The following is a 16,379-nucleotide window of genomic DNA, read 5'->3' on the forward strand; positions in this document are numbered from 1 at the left end:
ATCAGGGAAGCCTTATCGGCTCTCGGTTTGAATAATACTCACTACGCTGGTCACAGTTTTCATATCAGGGCAGCTTCAACCGCTGCCAAAGCGAATATTGAAAATTCAATGATAAAAACGTTAGGACAATGGGAAAGCAGTGCCTTCCTGACGTACATTCCTAGAGGGGCAATCAAGCGCTAAACCAGCACATTCAACAGGATGTAGACCGTAGATTAACGATACAATCAATACTGCGACCTAGCGTGGGCCTGGGGTCGAGGCTACTACTGTACATGTATAGCGGTTAATTTTCGTGGGGCAAAATATTCATGTACGTGGTTTTTGTGGTTGGAGCTCAGAACACAAATATTTTACCCACAAATGAAGCGACATTTACCTGCAGTGCAAGCAGCTACCACGGAAATATTACCCCCGAAATGTCTCAATATTGCTAAACCACGAATATTTTGTCCCCTGAAAATTACCCGCTATATATATGATATCAGGAAAAACGCACATTTGCCACAATAATTATAGCCACACACTAGGCGTGAAAACCACATAATTTATTACAGTGTAGCAACTACAATGTCAATGTAGCCTCATCGATCTAACAGAAGTGCTGGGCGTAAATTGCCTATCCCTCTCAGCTCTTTCGTTAACTATGAACAGATACAAACGTAAACATAAACAAAAATAATAGCCAGTCATGAAGTGACTGGACTATATACTGACAAAATTTGTTTGTAAACATTCACACTATCAGAATCATTTCAGAATTTTTAAAACTGATGCTATAATTATACTCATAACGACAATTTGTGCTGTGCTGCATAAAGTTACAGGCTTTTAGGTCATTTTTTAATTGGCACAAGCATATTGCATGCATATGTGAGCATCCATGGTAGATGTTGAGTTCTCGATTTTAGATGACTCGGATTCGGATTCCAGCAACCACTATAATCAGATAATTTGTCATGCGGTGACCATAAGCAATTGACAACATCAGTTGCTCCCAAGAGTTTTTCACGCAGTTTTTCACAAGCTAACGTTTTCTCTTGAAGTACAAAAGGTTTCACCAAGAATCTTACAATATCTTCTATGCACTTTGTCACCAAAATTCTGCAAACTAGTGTAGCGTCAGGGTGCATAACGATCAGTGAAGACCCCCTCACGCAAGCTTTGCTCTTTAAACACATAATGCAAATTTGTGCTGTGTAGCATTTAAATTTGGATGTCTTGTAGTTGGCACAAACATACATATACTTGTACACCTCCATGGTAAACGTTGAGTTTGTCAATATGAGGTGACGGTTAGGGCCTTGTTTTAATCTGCATTGTATTTTGTAGTTGCCACAAGCATACGTATACACCCTCATGGTAAATGTTGAGTTCTCGAAAGGTGTCAATACGAGGTTAGGGCATTGTTTTAATTTGCAATGAGTTTTGTAGTTGGCACAAACATACTTGTTCATTTCCATGGTAGACATTGAGTTCTCGAAAGGTGTCAATACGAGGTTAGGGCATTGTTTTAATTTGCAATGAGTTTTGTAGTTGGCACAAACATACTTGTTCATTTCCATGGTAGACATTGAGTTCTCGAAAGCAAAAAGTGTCGATTCGGGGTTAGGGCAGTTGGCATAAGCATACATACGTATACACACCTCCATGGTAGATGTTGAGTTCTCGAAAACGAAAAGTCTAAATTTGGGGTTAGGGCCTTGTTTTAATCTGCATTGGTTGGAACAAGCATGATACGTATACACCCTCATGGTAAACGTTGAGTTCTCGAAAAGTGTATTAGGGTTAGGGCCTTGTTTTAATCTGCATTGGTTGGAACAAGCATGATACGTATACACCCTCATGGTAAACGTTGAGTTCTCGAAAAGTGTATTAGGGTTAGGGCATTGTTTTAATTTGCAACGAGTTTTTTTGTTGGCACAAACATACTTGTTCATTTCCATGGTAGTTGTTGAGTTCTCGAAAACGAAAAGTGTCAATTCGGGGTTAGGCCCTTGTTTTAATTGGTTGGCATAAGCATGATACGTATACACCCTCATGGTAAACGTTGAGTTCTCGAAAAGTGTCAATACGGGATTAGGGTTAGGGCATTGTTTTAATTTGCATTGTGTTTTGCAGTTGGCACAAACATACTTGTTCATTTCCATGGTAGACGTTGAGTTCTCAAAAACGAAAAGTGTCAATTCGGGGTTAGGGCCTTGTTTTAATCTCCATCGTGTTTTGTAGTTGGCACAAGCATACGTGTTCATTTCCATGGTAGACGTTGAGTTCTCGAAAACGAAAAGTGTTAATTCGGGGTTAGGGCTTTGTTTTAATCTGCATTGTGTTTTGTAGTTGGCACAAGCACATGTGTTCACCTCTATGGTAGATGTTGCGTTCTTGAAAAGTGTCAATACGGGATTCAGATTGAATAACTTTGTCCACATACAGCAAGACTCAGAGAGATTGTTTGAACGGCAGTTCATATTTATAAAATGTATGAAAGGTATATTTATCCAATCGCAATAGAAAGGACTCGGTCGCAAGCTTATAGAATGAGATTGAAGAACGCTTTCATTCAGTATGGACATAGTGTTTCCATGGCGTCTATCAGATGTACCAAGTTGAGCATGTAATATAATGAGTGCAGATATCAGCAGAAAGAAACAAAGTTTCTTCAGAAAGCTGCAATCTGTAAAAGTATATTAACACAGATCCTTAGGAGTAAAAATGCTTACTTTCTATGATTCCTTCCTCATCACTTCGCTGAATAAGGGCTTGTGCGTCCCCTAATAACAAGTAATGAATACGTAAAAATATCAAGGCACATCATGCAGATACCAGGTAGAACCAAAAACAATGTTAGCAGGGCACAGAATACGTACCAGAGATCTTGAGTTGATTCAACAAAGATGGAGTATTTGACAGTTTTGATTTGTGGTAGTCATAAACATTTAGAGTAGGACCCACAAGTTTCTTCTCCGGAGTCTTACAAACACTGCAATGATCGACGTGTAGTAAGTGATCGACCTCACTGTATAATACTTACCAAGATGGCATTTCACTTGGACTTCTTTCATCAGGCAACTGGATGTCTGGATCTTCAAGTTCAGAAGGAGGATCTGTCTTTGGAGGCTGATATGGTGGACTTAGCCAGTTCCTAGCAATTGGACAGTAAGTTATCTATATTTATCCTATAATTATTATTATATTCACCTAAATTGCTTGATGCTTTGGTCAGTTTTTTCCTCAGTTCCAGCTGCTGTTGCTACAATTAAAGAAAAAGCTAAAAGTAATAATTTTTATAGCAGTGTGCACATGCAGGGTATGCATGGCGTACCAGAGTCCTCCCTCTGAAGCTGATCATCTTGAATGGAACTTTTTGCTGGCTGTAGTTTTCGATAGCCACTAGTATGTAACAGGACGTCTAGACTCTCTAGACTATCAAGTAGACTGGACGCCTGGCCGTCTGGACTATCAAGTTTAGGAAGATGTGTCTCAGGAGGCTGGCATGGTGGATTCACCCAGTTCCTAGAAACATTGTGTGATTAAGTGTGTGATCTCACCTTACGCATGCCATAAATATTACTACAGTGTGACAGGTAGACTTTGATTTTTGTAAATATTTTCTGAAGTAAAGGTGTTATGATCCATTTGAATACAGGTATTGAAAGTTCAACTATTGGCGCTTACCTAGGTCCACCACCTGTTACATCATATTGCATCAATACTACAAAATGGCTGCCAAAAGATGTGTATACCTATCGAGGAATAGAACTAGCCTATAACTTTGTTGAGTTAAGAACCTGAAATTTTATGTGTATGAACTTGAGTACTCCTAACAGATTTTGGTAGGTACAGGCAGCCGTTTTGTAGTGATAATGCAATATGATGTAACAGGTGGTGGTCCCAGGTAAGCGCCAATAGTTGAACTTTAAATATACCTGTATTCATAGCAGCCAGGGGGTACTAGGGGTGCTCGAGCACCCTCAACCAGCCTGCGTCAAGTATACAAATCACAGAGAAATGTATCTGATTATTCAGCTGCATGAGCACCCACCCCTTCTCTTCCAGATCTTGCTGCAGTTAGGCTGTTATAGCTAGCTAGTATTTAAATCTATAAATTAGTTCTCTTTTGTGATCGTGGCCAGCCTTTCTATGCAAATAAAGATTCAGCCACGCCCAACTTGGCAGATAAGTTAATTATGACGTCATTAATAAGAGGTATGGCTTCCAGTCACCAAATTTCGGCGCTGCGCGGCTAAAAATGGGGCACTTTGTGCCCTCTTTCATTTATGATAGCATCCCTTTATCCAAAATCCTGGCTACACCCCTGACCTTTATACTATAACCCTTTCCCGGCTTTAATCATAGATTGAAGAGTTAGAGGGATAGGAAACGGAGTGGTGCACGTGATGATTTTACATTGAATCTGCAGTGGAGCCTCGAAAATTATCCGCGCTACGCCCTATGAACGAGGCTATTAAGCACATTTTTGCCGGGTAACTCCCAAAGCTGTGTTTCCTCGAGACATCATCTCTTTCAGCAATTTATAACACGCCTAGTCCATGAGCCACGTGTAGTACTTGCTAATGTCTGACCACACCCAGTAAAAAGAGACTTTCCAATAAAGTTATATGTTCCCAAGGCTATTTTAGAGCTATTGGAACATATAACATGTAAGAGTGCTGGTTATGACTACTACAATAGGTATAGACCTTGAAATATAAGTGAGTTGCACGGACTAAGCACAGTTACTTGTAGTTTATTACGCACTGAGTGTAGAAATAGATATTGTTATGATGGCCTTGATTAAACCGCAGCGTAGCGCGGATGTTACTCGAGATACAAACCGTTTCCTATCCCTCTAACTCTTCAATCTATGCTTTAATTAAAAAAACAAAATACAGAATAAATACACATTTTTCTTTAAAAATACATATCTCATGAACCATGCATTGTAATCACTTGCAACTATTTCCTACAGGTAGCCCATATCCTGGGGGTACCATGACATCATCATCGTTACCTAGCAACTGACCACCCCCCACTAATTAACGATTTTTTTTCCACATTTCACAATTATGAACATAAACAATATTGTATGAAGGCATGAAGTAACTAAAGACACTAAATAAGTGTTCTCAATGTTCTCACGGTGACATGGTTCAATCAGGATCAGCAGAAACTTCTCTGCGAGGTCGTATCGGCAGACGCTTATTTCCCGGGAAATGTTTTCTTCACCTACACACAGGTCTACAAGTTCAATGGTGGCTCATGATGTCCACTTGTGTACTAACTAGACTAAGCATACCATACTGAAGCTATCCAGACTACATTATGATACTCCATATAGTTACTTACAAGGTCCAGGACTTTGGTTCATGCTCAGGAGCTTCTTCCTCAGGTTCTTCAGGCTCTATATTTATAGCTTGACCTCTGAAAAGTAGTTTCCTCTCTTGGTATGATCCCAGTCACTGTCCTCTTACTCAACAAGGCTATAGGCATCGTTATTCTCACTGTCTAGCTGCCCTAGAACCTCGCTGAGGTTGTACTATGAAGATCTTGTAGCCATTATCAAACGGTCACTTTTCTTTCGACAGTACTGCACAAAGCGTACCTCGAGGCAATATATTAAAGATACCACGTGAAAGAGCAGCCCAATGCGCATGTGCTGGTACCTACAACGTGCGCATAGCTCCAACACAGCGCCCACAACGATTTTTTGAAAAATATCACTACCGCTGCCGTCATATGACGGCTAAAGCCGGGAAAGGGTTAAGATGCTCACAAAAAATAAAAAATTTACTCTCGTTGGTTGATGCACTGTAATTTTAATACTCACCTAAATGGCTTGATGTGTGTATCACTTTTCTTCTTTTTAACTGTTCCTATATTATGGTTTGAAATGTAGAAATGCACTGGGTATTAACTCTATATATGTACATACCCTTAAAATACGCAGTGTCCTTCGTATTCTCGATATTCATATTCCACACAAAAAAATTGGTAGTTGGTAACAATTTTTGTCCGATGTAGCCACCAGTATGTAACGGAATGTCTGAATTCCCAATTGCCCTCCTTTCGGGAGGATTTGTTATATTGTTCCCAAGACGCTCATGTGGTGGATTCAGCTCATTTTGGTCAACCCTATAGTAATTATGATCAAATACTATAATTATATTGACAACCTTTGCCACAGGTATACTCACCTAAAAGGCATTATCTTTTGATCAGTTTCCTCACTTTCAGCTGCTACCTTGAGTTCAGCACCACATGCATGTGTACATGTGTGATTCCCATTGCTACTCTCAACATTGAGTGTCTGCATACAAAATTAGAGGAACATTTAAAACCCTCATAGTTACCGTATAGCGCGAAATTTTCGAGGCACTTATATTTCGTGGATTGGCCTCTAAAAGCCATTTCGTTGCACAATGTTCGCGGAATGACTGCTTACCGGAAGCCACGCCTTTAAATCTTGCACGTTATAGCAGGTAAAGAACGATTTTCGTGGACTTAATTTTCGTGTAGGATTGCTAACCCACGAAATCCACGAAAATTAAGCCCCTCGAAAATTTCGCGCTATACGGTATGTTACCGATAGTCGAGGAGCATGATTTTGAACATAGAATTTAAGTAGCGAAGTAACATTTGGAGTCATCCAGTAGTGTAAATTAACCTCTATCGAAGGAAATCAGCATGCAGGCAACGGCAGTGCTATATAGTTTGTCAATAATTACATACACATGCAGTATTCTATAAGCTTGCTTAAGCATTAGAGTGTTATAAGAGGGAGCTCAATGAAACAGAAATGTGATGGCTATACAGACGATGATCTTAGGGGAGGATCTGCAGAGGGGTTAAAGTTCACAATGACTGCTGCTTCTGGCAGTGTACAGCTCTTTTCTTACTCGTACATAGGCTTTAGTGCAAGACTATAATTATAACTCATATAAGTTGATGCTCCAAACAATTCTGAGGAGACTGCAACAGCCAAACTTAACTAAAAAAATAAGCTTACAAATCAAAATCCAAGAGAACGTGCCTATAAAAGATTTTGCAACCATTTAAGCAGTATAAGCTGGAATACACAGACACAAACACATAATGAATATACATACTATGAAATATTTTCGAGGAAAAGGCTATATATAGCGCATTTCCTTGTTTGTATTATAATTATTGCTGTGTACATTGAATAAGGATAGCGGTTTGACATACTTATATGACAATGTTTGTACATAGCAGGACGATATCATTTTTGCATGTATAGTAAACCTCTCATTTGCTCCTGAGGATACCATAATAATACCAAGAGTGTATGAAGAGGAGTATGTGCAAATTCCATTCTACATCTAGGACTGAATTCGGCGCTAACACTAGTCTTGTAGTTGTGTAAACTGTTAGCCATGAATAAAATTAAATGTGGGCTGGAGGTACAAACCACACGTGTGTATGCTGATATCATTTTTAACTAATAAACCACTACACCTACGCACCCACTTAAGATGCGGTCTGGTAGTGCCGTGTTATGACATACTTGTACCGAAACCTGGTTTACACTACAACTGCTACAGTTGGATACTCCTCTTCATACACTTCTATAATACTAATAGCTTATAAGGGTATGCACTTAGCTATTCTCAGACTAAGCAAAATTTAGACATTCTACCCCCGCGAAATGTTATTTTTAGACGCGGAACTTTGCCAGTATAATAATTATATTGGATTCTATTATTTTATGCTTCTGATATAAATTTTGCTGGGTATGTAAGATAGTTGCATGCATGCATGCCCTTTTCTCGCTTATATATATAAGCCTTGTGTTCTTATGTTTGACCACACCTTGGTAGTTTTGATTGTAACCATTATTTGACCAACACCTAGATAGGACATTACGTTGTAATATTACCTGTTCTGAGCATGGCAGTTGCTCAATATCAGAATTATTGGAAGTAGAATAGCTGCTAGTACTTCTCTCACATTCGAGGGAGTGATACTATATTTATTGATGAAAGAACATGAGATACTGGCATGGCTTGCTATTTGTTTAGCACTAACCTCCATGAAGCAGCGTGGAAGCCGTACTCTACAGGAGAAACACGCTTCAATTGGGCACACATTTGCAATGCTTGCCTATGAAATTTAAATGTTATAGTATAAAGTTCGATAAAATACACGATAGAAAACCGAACCTGAGAGATGTATGGACAATCTGATGTATGTTCCTGGCTGCCATCTTCCACATCTGTTTTATACAAATTAATTGTTTTGGTTCAGTGAACTATTGGCTTACCATCAAGTTCATCTTTTCGGTAGTCAGCTTGGCACACATCATCGTAAAGCTTTTTGATTGTATCCCTGCAGCTCTATGAAAATTACCATGGTGCAGTTACAACTTATACTCCATGCACCTTTAAATAGCTCTCGGCCCACTTTCACACTCTTTATATACCAACGCTTCAAATGGATTGCATTTAGTGAGTAACCTTAGATACCACAAAAAAAAAACCAACGGACTACTATAACCCGCTGGCCGCGGCACGACCTTGGGTTAACGACTACTATAACCGCTGGCCGCGGCCATGGTTAATTACCTTATCACTGAGCAGTTTTACGTTTCACCCATGTGAAAATCAGTAGCATTATATAAACATGGAAACCTAGCAGAAACTACCTGAACTATATATACAGAAGAAAATAAGATTTGAATGCTAGGCTAACGGCAGTGGTGGATCAGCATGCATGCATGGTCAGACATGCACTATAAGACTATAATTATAGCCGAGTTAGCCTAAAATGTTATACAAATAAGGTTCCAATCAAAAGATATCAACATTTAAGTACAACTACTCACACAATTGTGGTAATCTATACTCTCTAAACTGGATGCACTGTACCTCATCACTGTAAACATAATTATTAACATTTAAGTACAACTACTCACACAATTGTGGTAATCTACTCTCTAAGCTGGATGCACTGTACCTCATCACTGAGAAGCTCACAGCAACAGTAGGGCACCTGACCGTCATATTCAAGAAGGATGATGTTGTTGGCCAACAGTTCTTGCTTTTGAACATTATCTAGGGTAGGGTCAAATTCTTCATCAGCACGCAAACTAATCATCTCAAAGCATATTTCCACACAGCCTTCCCTGACAGAGGTAACTCGAAGGTTAATATGTGGAGGCAGTTTAAGAATTGTTTTCACTACCTTCTTGAAATGGTAAAGGCGATCAATTCTAAACTTGAGATACTCTTCTTCAACTTTAATCTTTAGCTTTTTGTGCACTGAATAGGTGCTTCCATTGGCATCTTGCAGAATGGTAGGTACAAGAACGACTCGGTGTTGAGCATACTCCTTGAAACTAGCCTCGTATCTTTCAGCTGCGGCTTCGGCAGAACGTCTGAGTTCATTTTCTGTACCTGATAACTTCAAGATACTAAGCCGATGTAACAAAATGTCGTAATTTATGAAGTTAGCTCCTTCTCGGAATTGTCTGTACAATTTCTCAAAACTTGATTGTTCATGCTCAGTAAGATCTAGAGCATCTTTTATGAGACTTTCAATATCAGGAATTGATTTGGCATACATGCGCACAGCTACTATAAATGCCATAAACTCCTTCTCGACACTCTGAGTTTGTTCTTTAAGCTCCATATTCAGCTGCTTCTTGTCGTATTTGCTAGATTTCAGATCAACTTCTGGAAAGTTTCGGCTATCAGAATGGCGGTTGACTAGGCAATCGGGTGGAGGGTGGAGAATGTGTGAGAAATCGCAACTACCACATGGACATCTGCAGGGAACAGCATTGCCAATATCATCCAAGGCAATTACGGTGTCAATATCTGATCCTTCTGTGCAAATGGCAGGGATACCTGAATAAATACAACAGACAATGATTGCTCGCTTTTTGCTGTATAGTATATTTCCCAAATAAATGTGCCTAATAGTTATGCACCAAACAGCCCAGGTGATCTCGACCCACATTGTTGATGATTCCCGGCGTACATTATACTTCCCAGTTCAGGATATACAGAATACTTGAGATCGAAACGAATATATATGCAAATGCTCGTCTAGTATATAATACATGTTGCTGAAGAACTTGAGGCTTTGAATACGATAATAAAATTATGGTCTAACTCACCATTATTTCTAAAAATGGCATGTCCATGCTATAATTATATAGGCAGTACAGAACAATGACATACGCACATGCACATGCACATTTATATGCATGCCTGAGTATTGTGTAATGAACATACCACTGGGTAGGGTACTTTCAACACCGCTAGGATAAGAAGGGTTTGAGCTGGATCCACCTAAAAATTGAATAGCTATCATTATACTCTCAAAGTATATGCATTTTCAGAAAAAAAATTTTTTTTAATAGATTCATAAATGCGTTTTATTATTAGCGCGTACTTAATTTAGCGTTAATTACAAATTAAAATTTTGCTGAAATTAGTACCCGTTTATAATAATAATAGTAACTAGTGTTCAAGCTGGCGCTGTGCTAATGCCTCTCGCCATGTTTTTGCTTTCGCTCAAAAGTGTTATATTAGTTTCTATAATGAATTTTATATTAAAGTTAGCTTATCTATATAAAGTCACTGAGAAGAAAAGACTTATTTACATGCATCTATTGTTGTTATTATTTATTGTATTATGTGGCTTAACAGGACCTCAAGAAAGATTCTTCCAGGATCTGTAGTTCAGTGTATATAATATCTAAGACCTGTGTACATGCATATTGTTATCTATATTGTTATATATGGTAGTGTTTTGTGGCTTACCAGGCCCTCAAGACAAAGATGATTCTGCCAGGAGGATCTGGATCTGGATCTTGGATATTATTTTCTCACACATGGGGAATGAGCGCACATGTGCATTACATCCACAGGAATAATAAGATTATAATTAAAGGGTGTGTCCAATTTCACAAAATTAATAGCTACTGCATGCTAGCTAGCTATAGCTAGCTGTTTTAACAGATATTTTCTGAGTATTATAGCTAACATAAAGCTAGCGCTTTAGTGCAAGGCTAACTCATATGTTGAATAGCAAGTTTGTGAGGACAGATGATGCTTCTGCAACAAATGCTCTCGTCTGATTTCTTGTTTCCACGCTTTTTTGTGGTTCTTTGTGGTTCCCCTGGCCAATCCTAGCAATTTTTCACATTGCAAATGTTTTTCTAGTCGGATAATTATAGTAACATTAAGGTAATGCAAGTGTGTTCATCAATTTTTAAAAAAGCTATACTAATGTAGCTTTATGTTGTATAAATTTGACACCTCCATCAAGGCATCAGCACCTGCAGTGATTTCATTATTTTTTGTACTCATGCCCTTTTATCAACCTTTATGTGAAATACTGCGCATGGGCACAAGAGCTAGCTACACTCAGCATAGCCTCGATTACAGGCCGACCTCGAAACTCGGATTGGCAGCCTGGTATACATTGTATGCGCAAGCATGTGCGTACATTACCCCAAAAAGGGGATAATCCGTATATTTTGTATTCTGAAGTTGTAGTCCGTGTTACATCATCACATAGAAGTATTGTGCAAAGATGCCAGCTTTAGCTTACGCTCTTTATTGTGTCAAGCCAAGTCTCAAGAGCTTAACGACACCTTATACACTGTAATATACTCGCAAGCTGTCACTGTTGCACAGCGAACAGTAGACTGGTCAAACTTCGTATAGAGACTCGTGCAACGTTTGCTACGATATATTTGTGGCAACTCAAGTGGCTAGACCGCATGCGGTTGCCACAAGATCATTGATAGTGATCGACGTAGCACTGGAAAATTCTAGGTAGCACATGCAGTATACTGACCTCACGAAAACCGCAGCCACTTAGAATCTTATCTGATTATGCAACACGAGTCTCTACACAGAGTTTGACCAGTCTACTGTTCGCTGTGCTAACAGTGACGGCTTGCGAGTCCAAACACTGTAAGGCTACAGATGTTATAGGAAAGGCATGATGTGTTCCTGTGGGTCCCCTGTAGGGGTTGGTAGATTATGCTCGCGATATTACCTATTATGCTATTCTTTTATGCTTGAGTTAACAGCTTTTCAAATCGGCTCACATTATTACAGTAGAACCTCGATTATCCGGAACCTCGATTATCCGGCTTGGCAGTTTTCTTTTTAATCAGATTACATAATTCAGAAAATGGGCGTGTCCCTAAAATGCGCATGCTCGTTGCAGCTGTTACCATGGAGACATGCCTGCTTTTCTTTTGCGCATGCGCAGACAACATGTGGCACTGCTGTTCATCAATAAAGTGGGTGGATCAAGGCGTGGTTTATCTATTCGATTATCCGGCATATTCACTTATCCGGCCTGCTTCTGGAACCAAGGTGTCCGGATAATCGAGGTTCTACTGTACTCCAAAGCACAACATAGACCCCATGTTATCGCACAAGTAACATCAAAGTATAAATAATGCTCAGGGGTATTTAAGGACTGTTCAAATTAAAATGACATGGAATTTTGTTATAATGATATTCATGCGTGTGACGTCACAGCTTTGGAATGTTTATCACGTGGGTGGGTGGCAAACGTCTGCAATTACTAGTGAGGGCGGAACTTGGGTCACATGACACTGTACTTAAGTTGACCGTAGCTAGTTGATCGAGTAAAACCCTGAAAGCATTTGTTGTAGGCTACCTAGTAGCTATTAAAGGCCTTAACTAAGACTATTAGATAGTAGAGAACTTGTTTCCTGCTGCGCAAGACAGAGTGCAGCCAAGCAAGAAAGTTAGGAGGAGAAATCAGGGACAATTCAGGTAAATATTAGCTTGTTGTTTGTATAGACCATAATTACCTATGAATCTGCTTTTGCGCAGCAGGATTTCATCAGTATATGATATGTACATCAGGATTCCAGGAAAAGATAGGATCTAACTAAACTGGAACAAATGCTTATTTTATAATTAGTTTTACAAGGAAATTTCATGTTAATTGGTCACATGATAATTACGTGATCTTTATTTTTGATTAAGGAAACTTAAATTTTTATGAGAAAACAAAAATTAATGTCAAATTAATATGTTTAATATCGCACACTTTTTAACGTATGTGACGTTGGCCTTTTCTTGATTCTGGACGTGCCTTAATTAATGCACCTGAGTGGTCTATAATTATTACACTTTATATCCCGTTGCTACGTTGTTGCCAAGTGCAATATGCAGCATAATGCACTGCTGAAAGTCATATAATGCACTAACCGCAAAGTCATAATGCACTAACCACAAAACGCCCCTCTGGCACATCAGACAGACAAAATAAAAAAAATTATCATGAGGTATCAAAGTAATTAAAGCCATGCAGGAATGTTCAGCACTGCTGGACTGGACTCTGGAGCTTCTTCTTTGCAACCTTAACCATGCAGGTTTTAAAATAGTCCAAGGTTCATTTTTTGGAAGATTCTGTGTTCCTATAGACCTAGTTCTCGACCTCGTAATGCATGTCAATTCTGTTTCACCATAGCACTAGAAGCGGCTCTTTTTGCTGGGGACTTGAGCTGTTTTGCAGCAGTGTAGAGGCGAGCTTCTTGGCTTGGTTGTGATGCCGAGGATAGACCACCGTGGAGAGCTGTTCGAGCAGAAGTTACACTGAGTAGTGGGCCATGGGGTGGGGCTGTTTCTTCGCAGCAGTAGTGGGGTGGGGCTGTTTCTTTGTAGCAGTAGTGGGGTGGGGCTGGTTTGCAGCACCAGAAGTGGGGTGGGGCTGTTTTGCAGTGGTTTCAGCGGTGGGACTCCAACAATTTTGTGTCAAGCCATTCGTCGGTCATGTCAATCTTATATACGCTGCAGATACTGGCGTCTAGAAGAGAGAAGAGATGGAGCTGTGTCTAGAGTTGTCTCTGTCATCTTTTTGTGCAGTTTATATTGTGTTACTAAGACAGTGTTATGTTGCTATGCCCTCGGAATATAAACTAGTTATAACATACAGAATGCCAAAGAGATAATTAACCACCACTACGACCATCAGGCCTACAAATGTTTATACTATGATTATAGTACTGACCTGTACTTACAAAACCTACCTATAATTATGTCAGCATAATTCTCACCAAAAAATGTGCCAAAAAGCTACAGAAGTAGTACCAATCCTAGTTAAAGCCTTTAACAATAGCTTTATAGCTTTGACACCCACCAAGCTTTCATAAATAAAAGAAAATGACTTGACAATGTTCAGCCAGTGATACTTATTTTCATCCCTGCGCTATAGCTGGAGCTAGCTCATTCCTGACATGAGGCCAGAAACATGCAATGCAGTCAAATTCTCTCTGCTTTCTAGTCAAAGCTGTGCATGGCTCAATACTGTCACAAATAGTGCACAGTTGACGTTGATAGACTATACTAGAGCCAAACGGCAGGCTCTGTTGTGATATTAGTGGGCGAGTCTGGTCAATTAAAATTTATGGCTGTAAGTTCCAGCAGAACGTATAGCTGTACTGTACTGCACTGCATGATTGGAAAAGTAGCTACTATATACAGCTCTATTGTTAGTAACTGGTCTACACCTGCATATCCTGAGGCAAAGGGGTTGTTAAAGTAAGCTTGACTGTCTCGTTTAAATAACTGTTTTAATTTTGTTGACTGGTATAAATTGCCTAATATATAATTATGGCTGATAACCAACCACAGCCTCGGGCTGGCACTAGTCACCCATGGTCAATAATTTACTATCTGCATGCAAAGAATGTTAAGCCAGATACTCACAAAGTATATAGCTGTACTTTGTATAGTATAGGCAGGCTATATATAAAGTTAGTTGGGCATGGCAAAAGAAAGGAGGTCAGGTTTTAAGCTTAATATGTCATGCTGTATTATGTAACATGCTATGAATAATTATTAAAGTGGGTGTTATACATTGTTTGTGGTTGCGCAACCGGATATGAAACTAAAATGCTGTAATCTGATAAAATCCTGACATAAGCTTGTAATCCGACTTCCTTTCTGGTTGGGCCATACACAACTATAGTATATAGTATGCACATTATTGCCTCGAGGCGTAGTCGCACGAGGAATACGATAAAGCTGACTGTGTGTGTGTGTGTGTGTGTTTGTCTTTATATTTAATTGAAAACTATAACAGCTTCTATAGCCACGTATGTCAGGCTCTTGGATTTTTGAAATGACGCCGCGCCGGCCGCCATATGATCTAGCCTTGCAGATGAAAATATTATACACTTACTTTGACCCTCAGCCATGTGTCACACTCAGCTTGTCAGTTTAACGGAGCCTGAAAAATACACGCTGTGAATGTGAATAATAAAATTAATATACCGGTAATTATAACAATGTGATATTAATTAAATAATACAAGTCAGTAGAACTATTTATCACAAATGATATCAGTATATAATAATAGTCTATTATAGAATCAATACACAGTAGACGCCTACCTTACACTTCACTAAAGCACACACAAAGGTTGTTTAACAGCAGCATGCAGACACAATAATTCTGCTCTAAGTATACACTGTAGACAAGAGATCAACACAGCTACAGAGAGATCAACAGTTGCGTAACGTACGTACGTATGCCTGTACCATGCATAGACAGTATAGTATTGTAGTAATGCCTGTACATGTACATAATATAGCCTCATAGGGGCTTACCCCGGTAGAGCCCCAGGTACATTCCCTTCTGTGGGAGAGGGAATGCCCCTTTATTATGAGAGTTACAGTACTAGCCTCGATTCCAGGCCGCTCTCAATTGAGAAAGACCTGGTATACACTGTCTGCGCATGTGTCAATTGCCCCCAAGAAATATTCAAGTGCGAATAGACTATACATGTATTTATACCACACTTACGTCACCACAAATTGATCTCATTGGTCAACAGCTGTAGGATATATAGAATATTAGCATACAGCCCCAGGCATGCACAGTTTTTCAAGTTGTTTTTAAGTTTTTTCATTTGTTCAAGAAAGTAAGCAAAGAGAAAAGAGCCATGCTTGACGGTACTAAGACTCAAAGCGACGGCAGAAACACGGAAGGTGCTGTCCAACAAGATGGCTAAGCTTCCATGGGCGCGGTTTAGATAGATTTTATCCAAGAAGAGCTTGCAACTCCAGTAAGGGACATCGAATGGTCAACGCTTGGACCAAGGAAGCTCTTGAGCATCTGTAGGAGTCAACATGTTGCTCAACTAGCTCTTTGACGGCTGCAAAATCCGGCATAGTCCTGTTCTTTTTTGCAGTCTGGCATCGTGATTGAATTGTTGCTAGGGGGAGGTCCTTTTATAGTGCTGCCGGTCACGTGGTATAAGTCAGATATGCCACACCTACTCGGAGGATATGCACCCTATATATCCTCCGCTACCGTGGTTACATACCCCTCGGCTCCGCCTCGGAGTAACCACGG

The 16,379-nt window shown here is 39.6% G+C and overlaps 2 protein-coding genes and 1 long non-coding RNA gene across 4 annotated transcripts in view; 1 reads left to right on the forward strand and 2 right to left on the reverse strand.

Moving 5' to 3' along the window:
• The window catches only part of LOC135340597 (uncharacterized), a 93,996-nt gene that overhangs the window by 22,587 nt on the left and 55,030 nt on the right, over positions 1 to 16,379 (reverse strand). The window lies entirely within an intron of this gene.
• LOC135342735 (uncharacterized) lies at positions 121 to 15,606 on the reverse strand. Its single transcript, XM_064539576.1, has 18 exons — positions 15,416 to 15,606; positions 15,205 to 15,266; positions 10,257 to 10,313; positions 8,974 to 9,866; positions 8,282 to 8,354; positions 8,181 to 8,233; positions 8,047 to 8,121; positions 7,898 to 7,984; positions 6,195 to 6,307; positions 5,933 to 6,132; positions 5,828 to 5,873; positions 3,323 to 3,513; positions 3,199 to 3,250; positions 3,032 to 3,142; positions 2,868 to 2,980; positions 2,721 to 2,771; positions 1,552 to 2,674; positions 121 to 160 (listed from the first exon to the last, which is right to left on the reverse strand). The coding sequence occupies exons 2-18, from the start codon at positions 15,218 to 15,220 to the stop codon at positions 121 to 123; spliced, it is 3,294 nt and encodes a 1,097-aa protein (XP_064395646.1). The 5' UTR covers positions 15,221 to 15,266; positions 15,416 to 15,606.
• Positions 12,574 to 12,978, forward strand: LOC135341888 (uncharacterized). Of its 2 annotated transcripts, none has more exons than XR_010396683.1 (2): positions 12,574 to 12,788; positions 12,849 to 12,978. It is a non-coding gene; the product is annotated as an uncharacterized LOC135341888 (long non-coding RNA). The 2 variants fall into 2 exon arrangements; XR_010396682.1 differs by having other exon boundaries at positions 12,852 to 12,978.

Source organism: Halichondria panicea, chromosome 1, assembly GCF_963675165.1.
Source record: "Halichondria panicea chromosome 1, odHalPani1.1, whole genome shotgun sequence".
NCBI classification, from domain to species: domain Eukaryota; kingdom Metazoa; phylum Porifera; class Demospongiae; order Suberitida; family Halichondriidae; genus Halichondria; species Halichondria panicea.

Excerpts from the sequence above, each read along its gene's own strand:
- LOC135342735 (XM_064539576.1), bottom strand. Across the intron at positions 6,308-7,897 it reads AACTGCCATGCTCAGAACAG|ACACTCAATGTTGAGAGTAG; the intron begins GTAATATTACAA and ends TTTTGTATGCAG. Across the intron at positions 2,675-2,720 it reads TGAGGAAGGAATCATAGAAA|ATTGCAGCTTTCTGAAGAAA; the intron begins GTAAGCATTTTT and ends ATACTTTTACAG.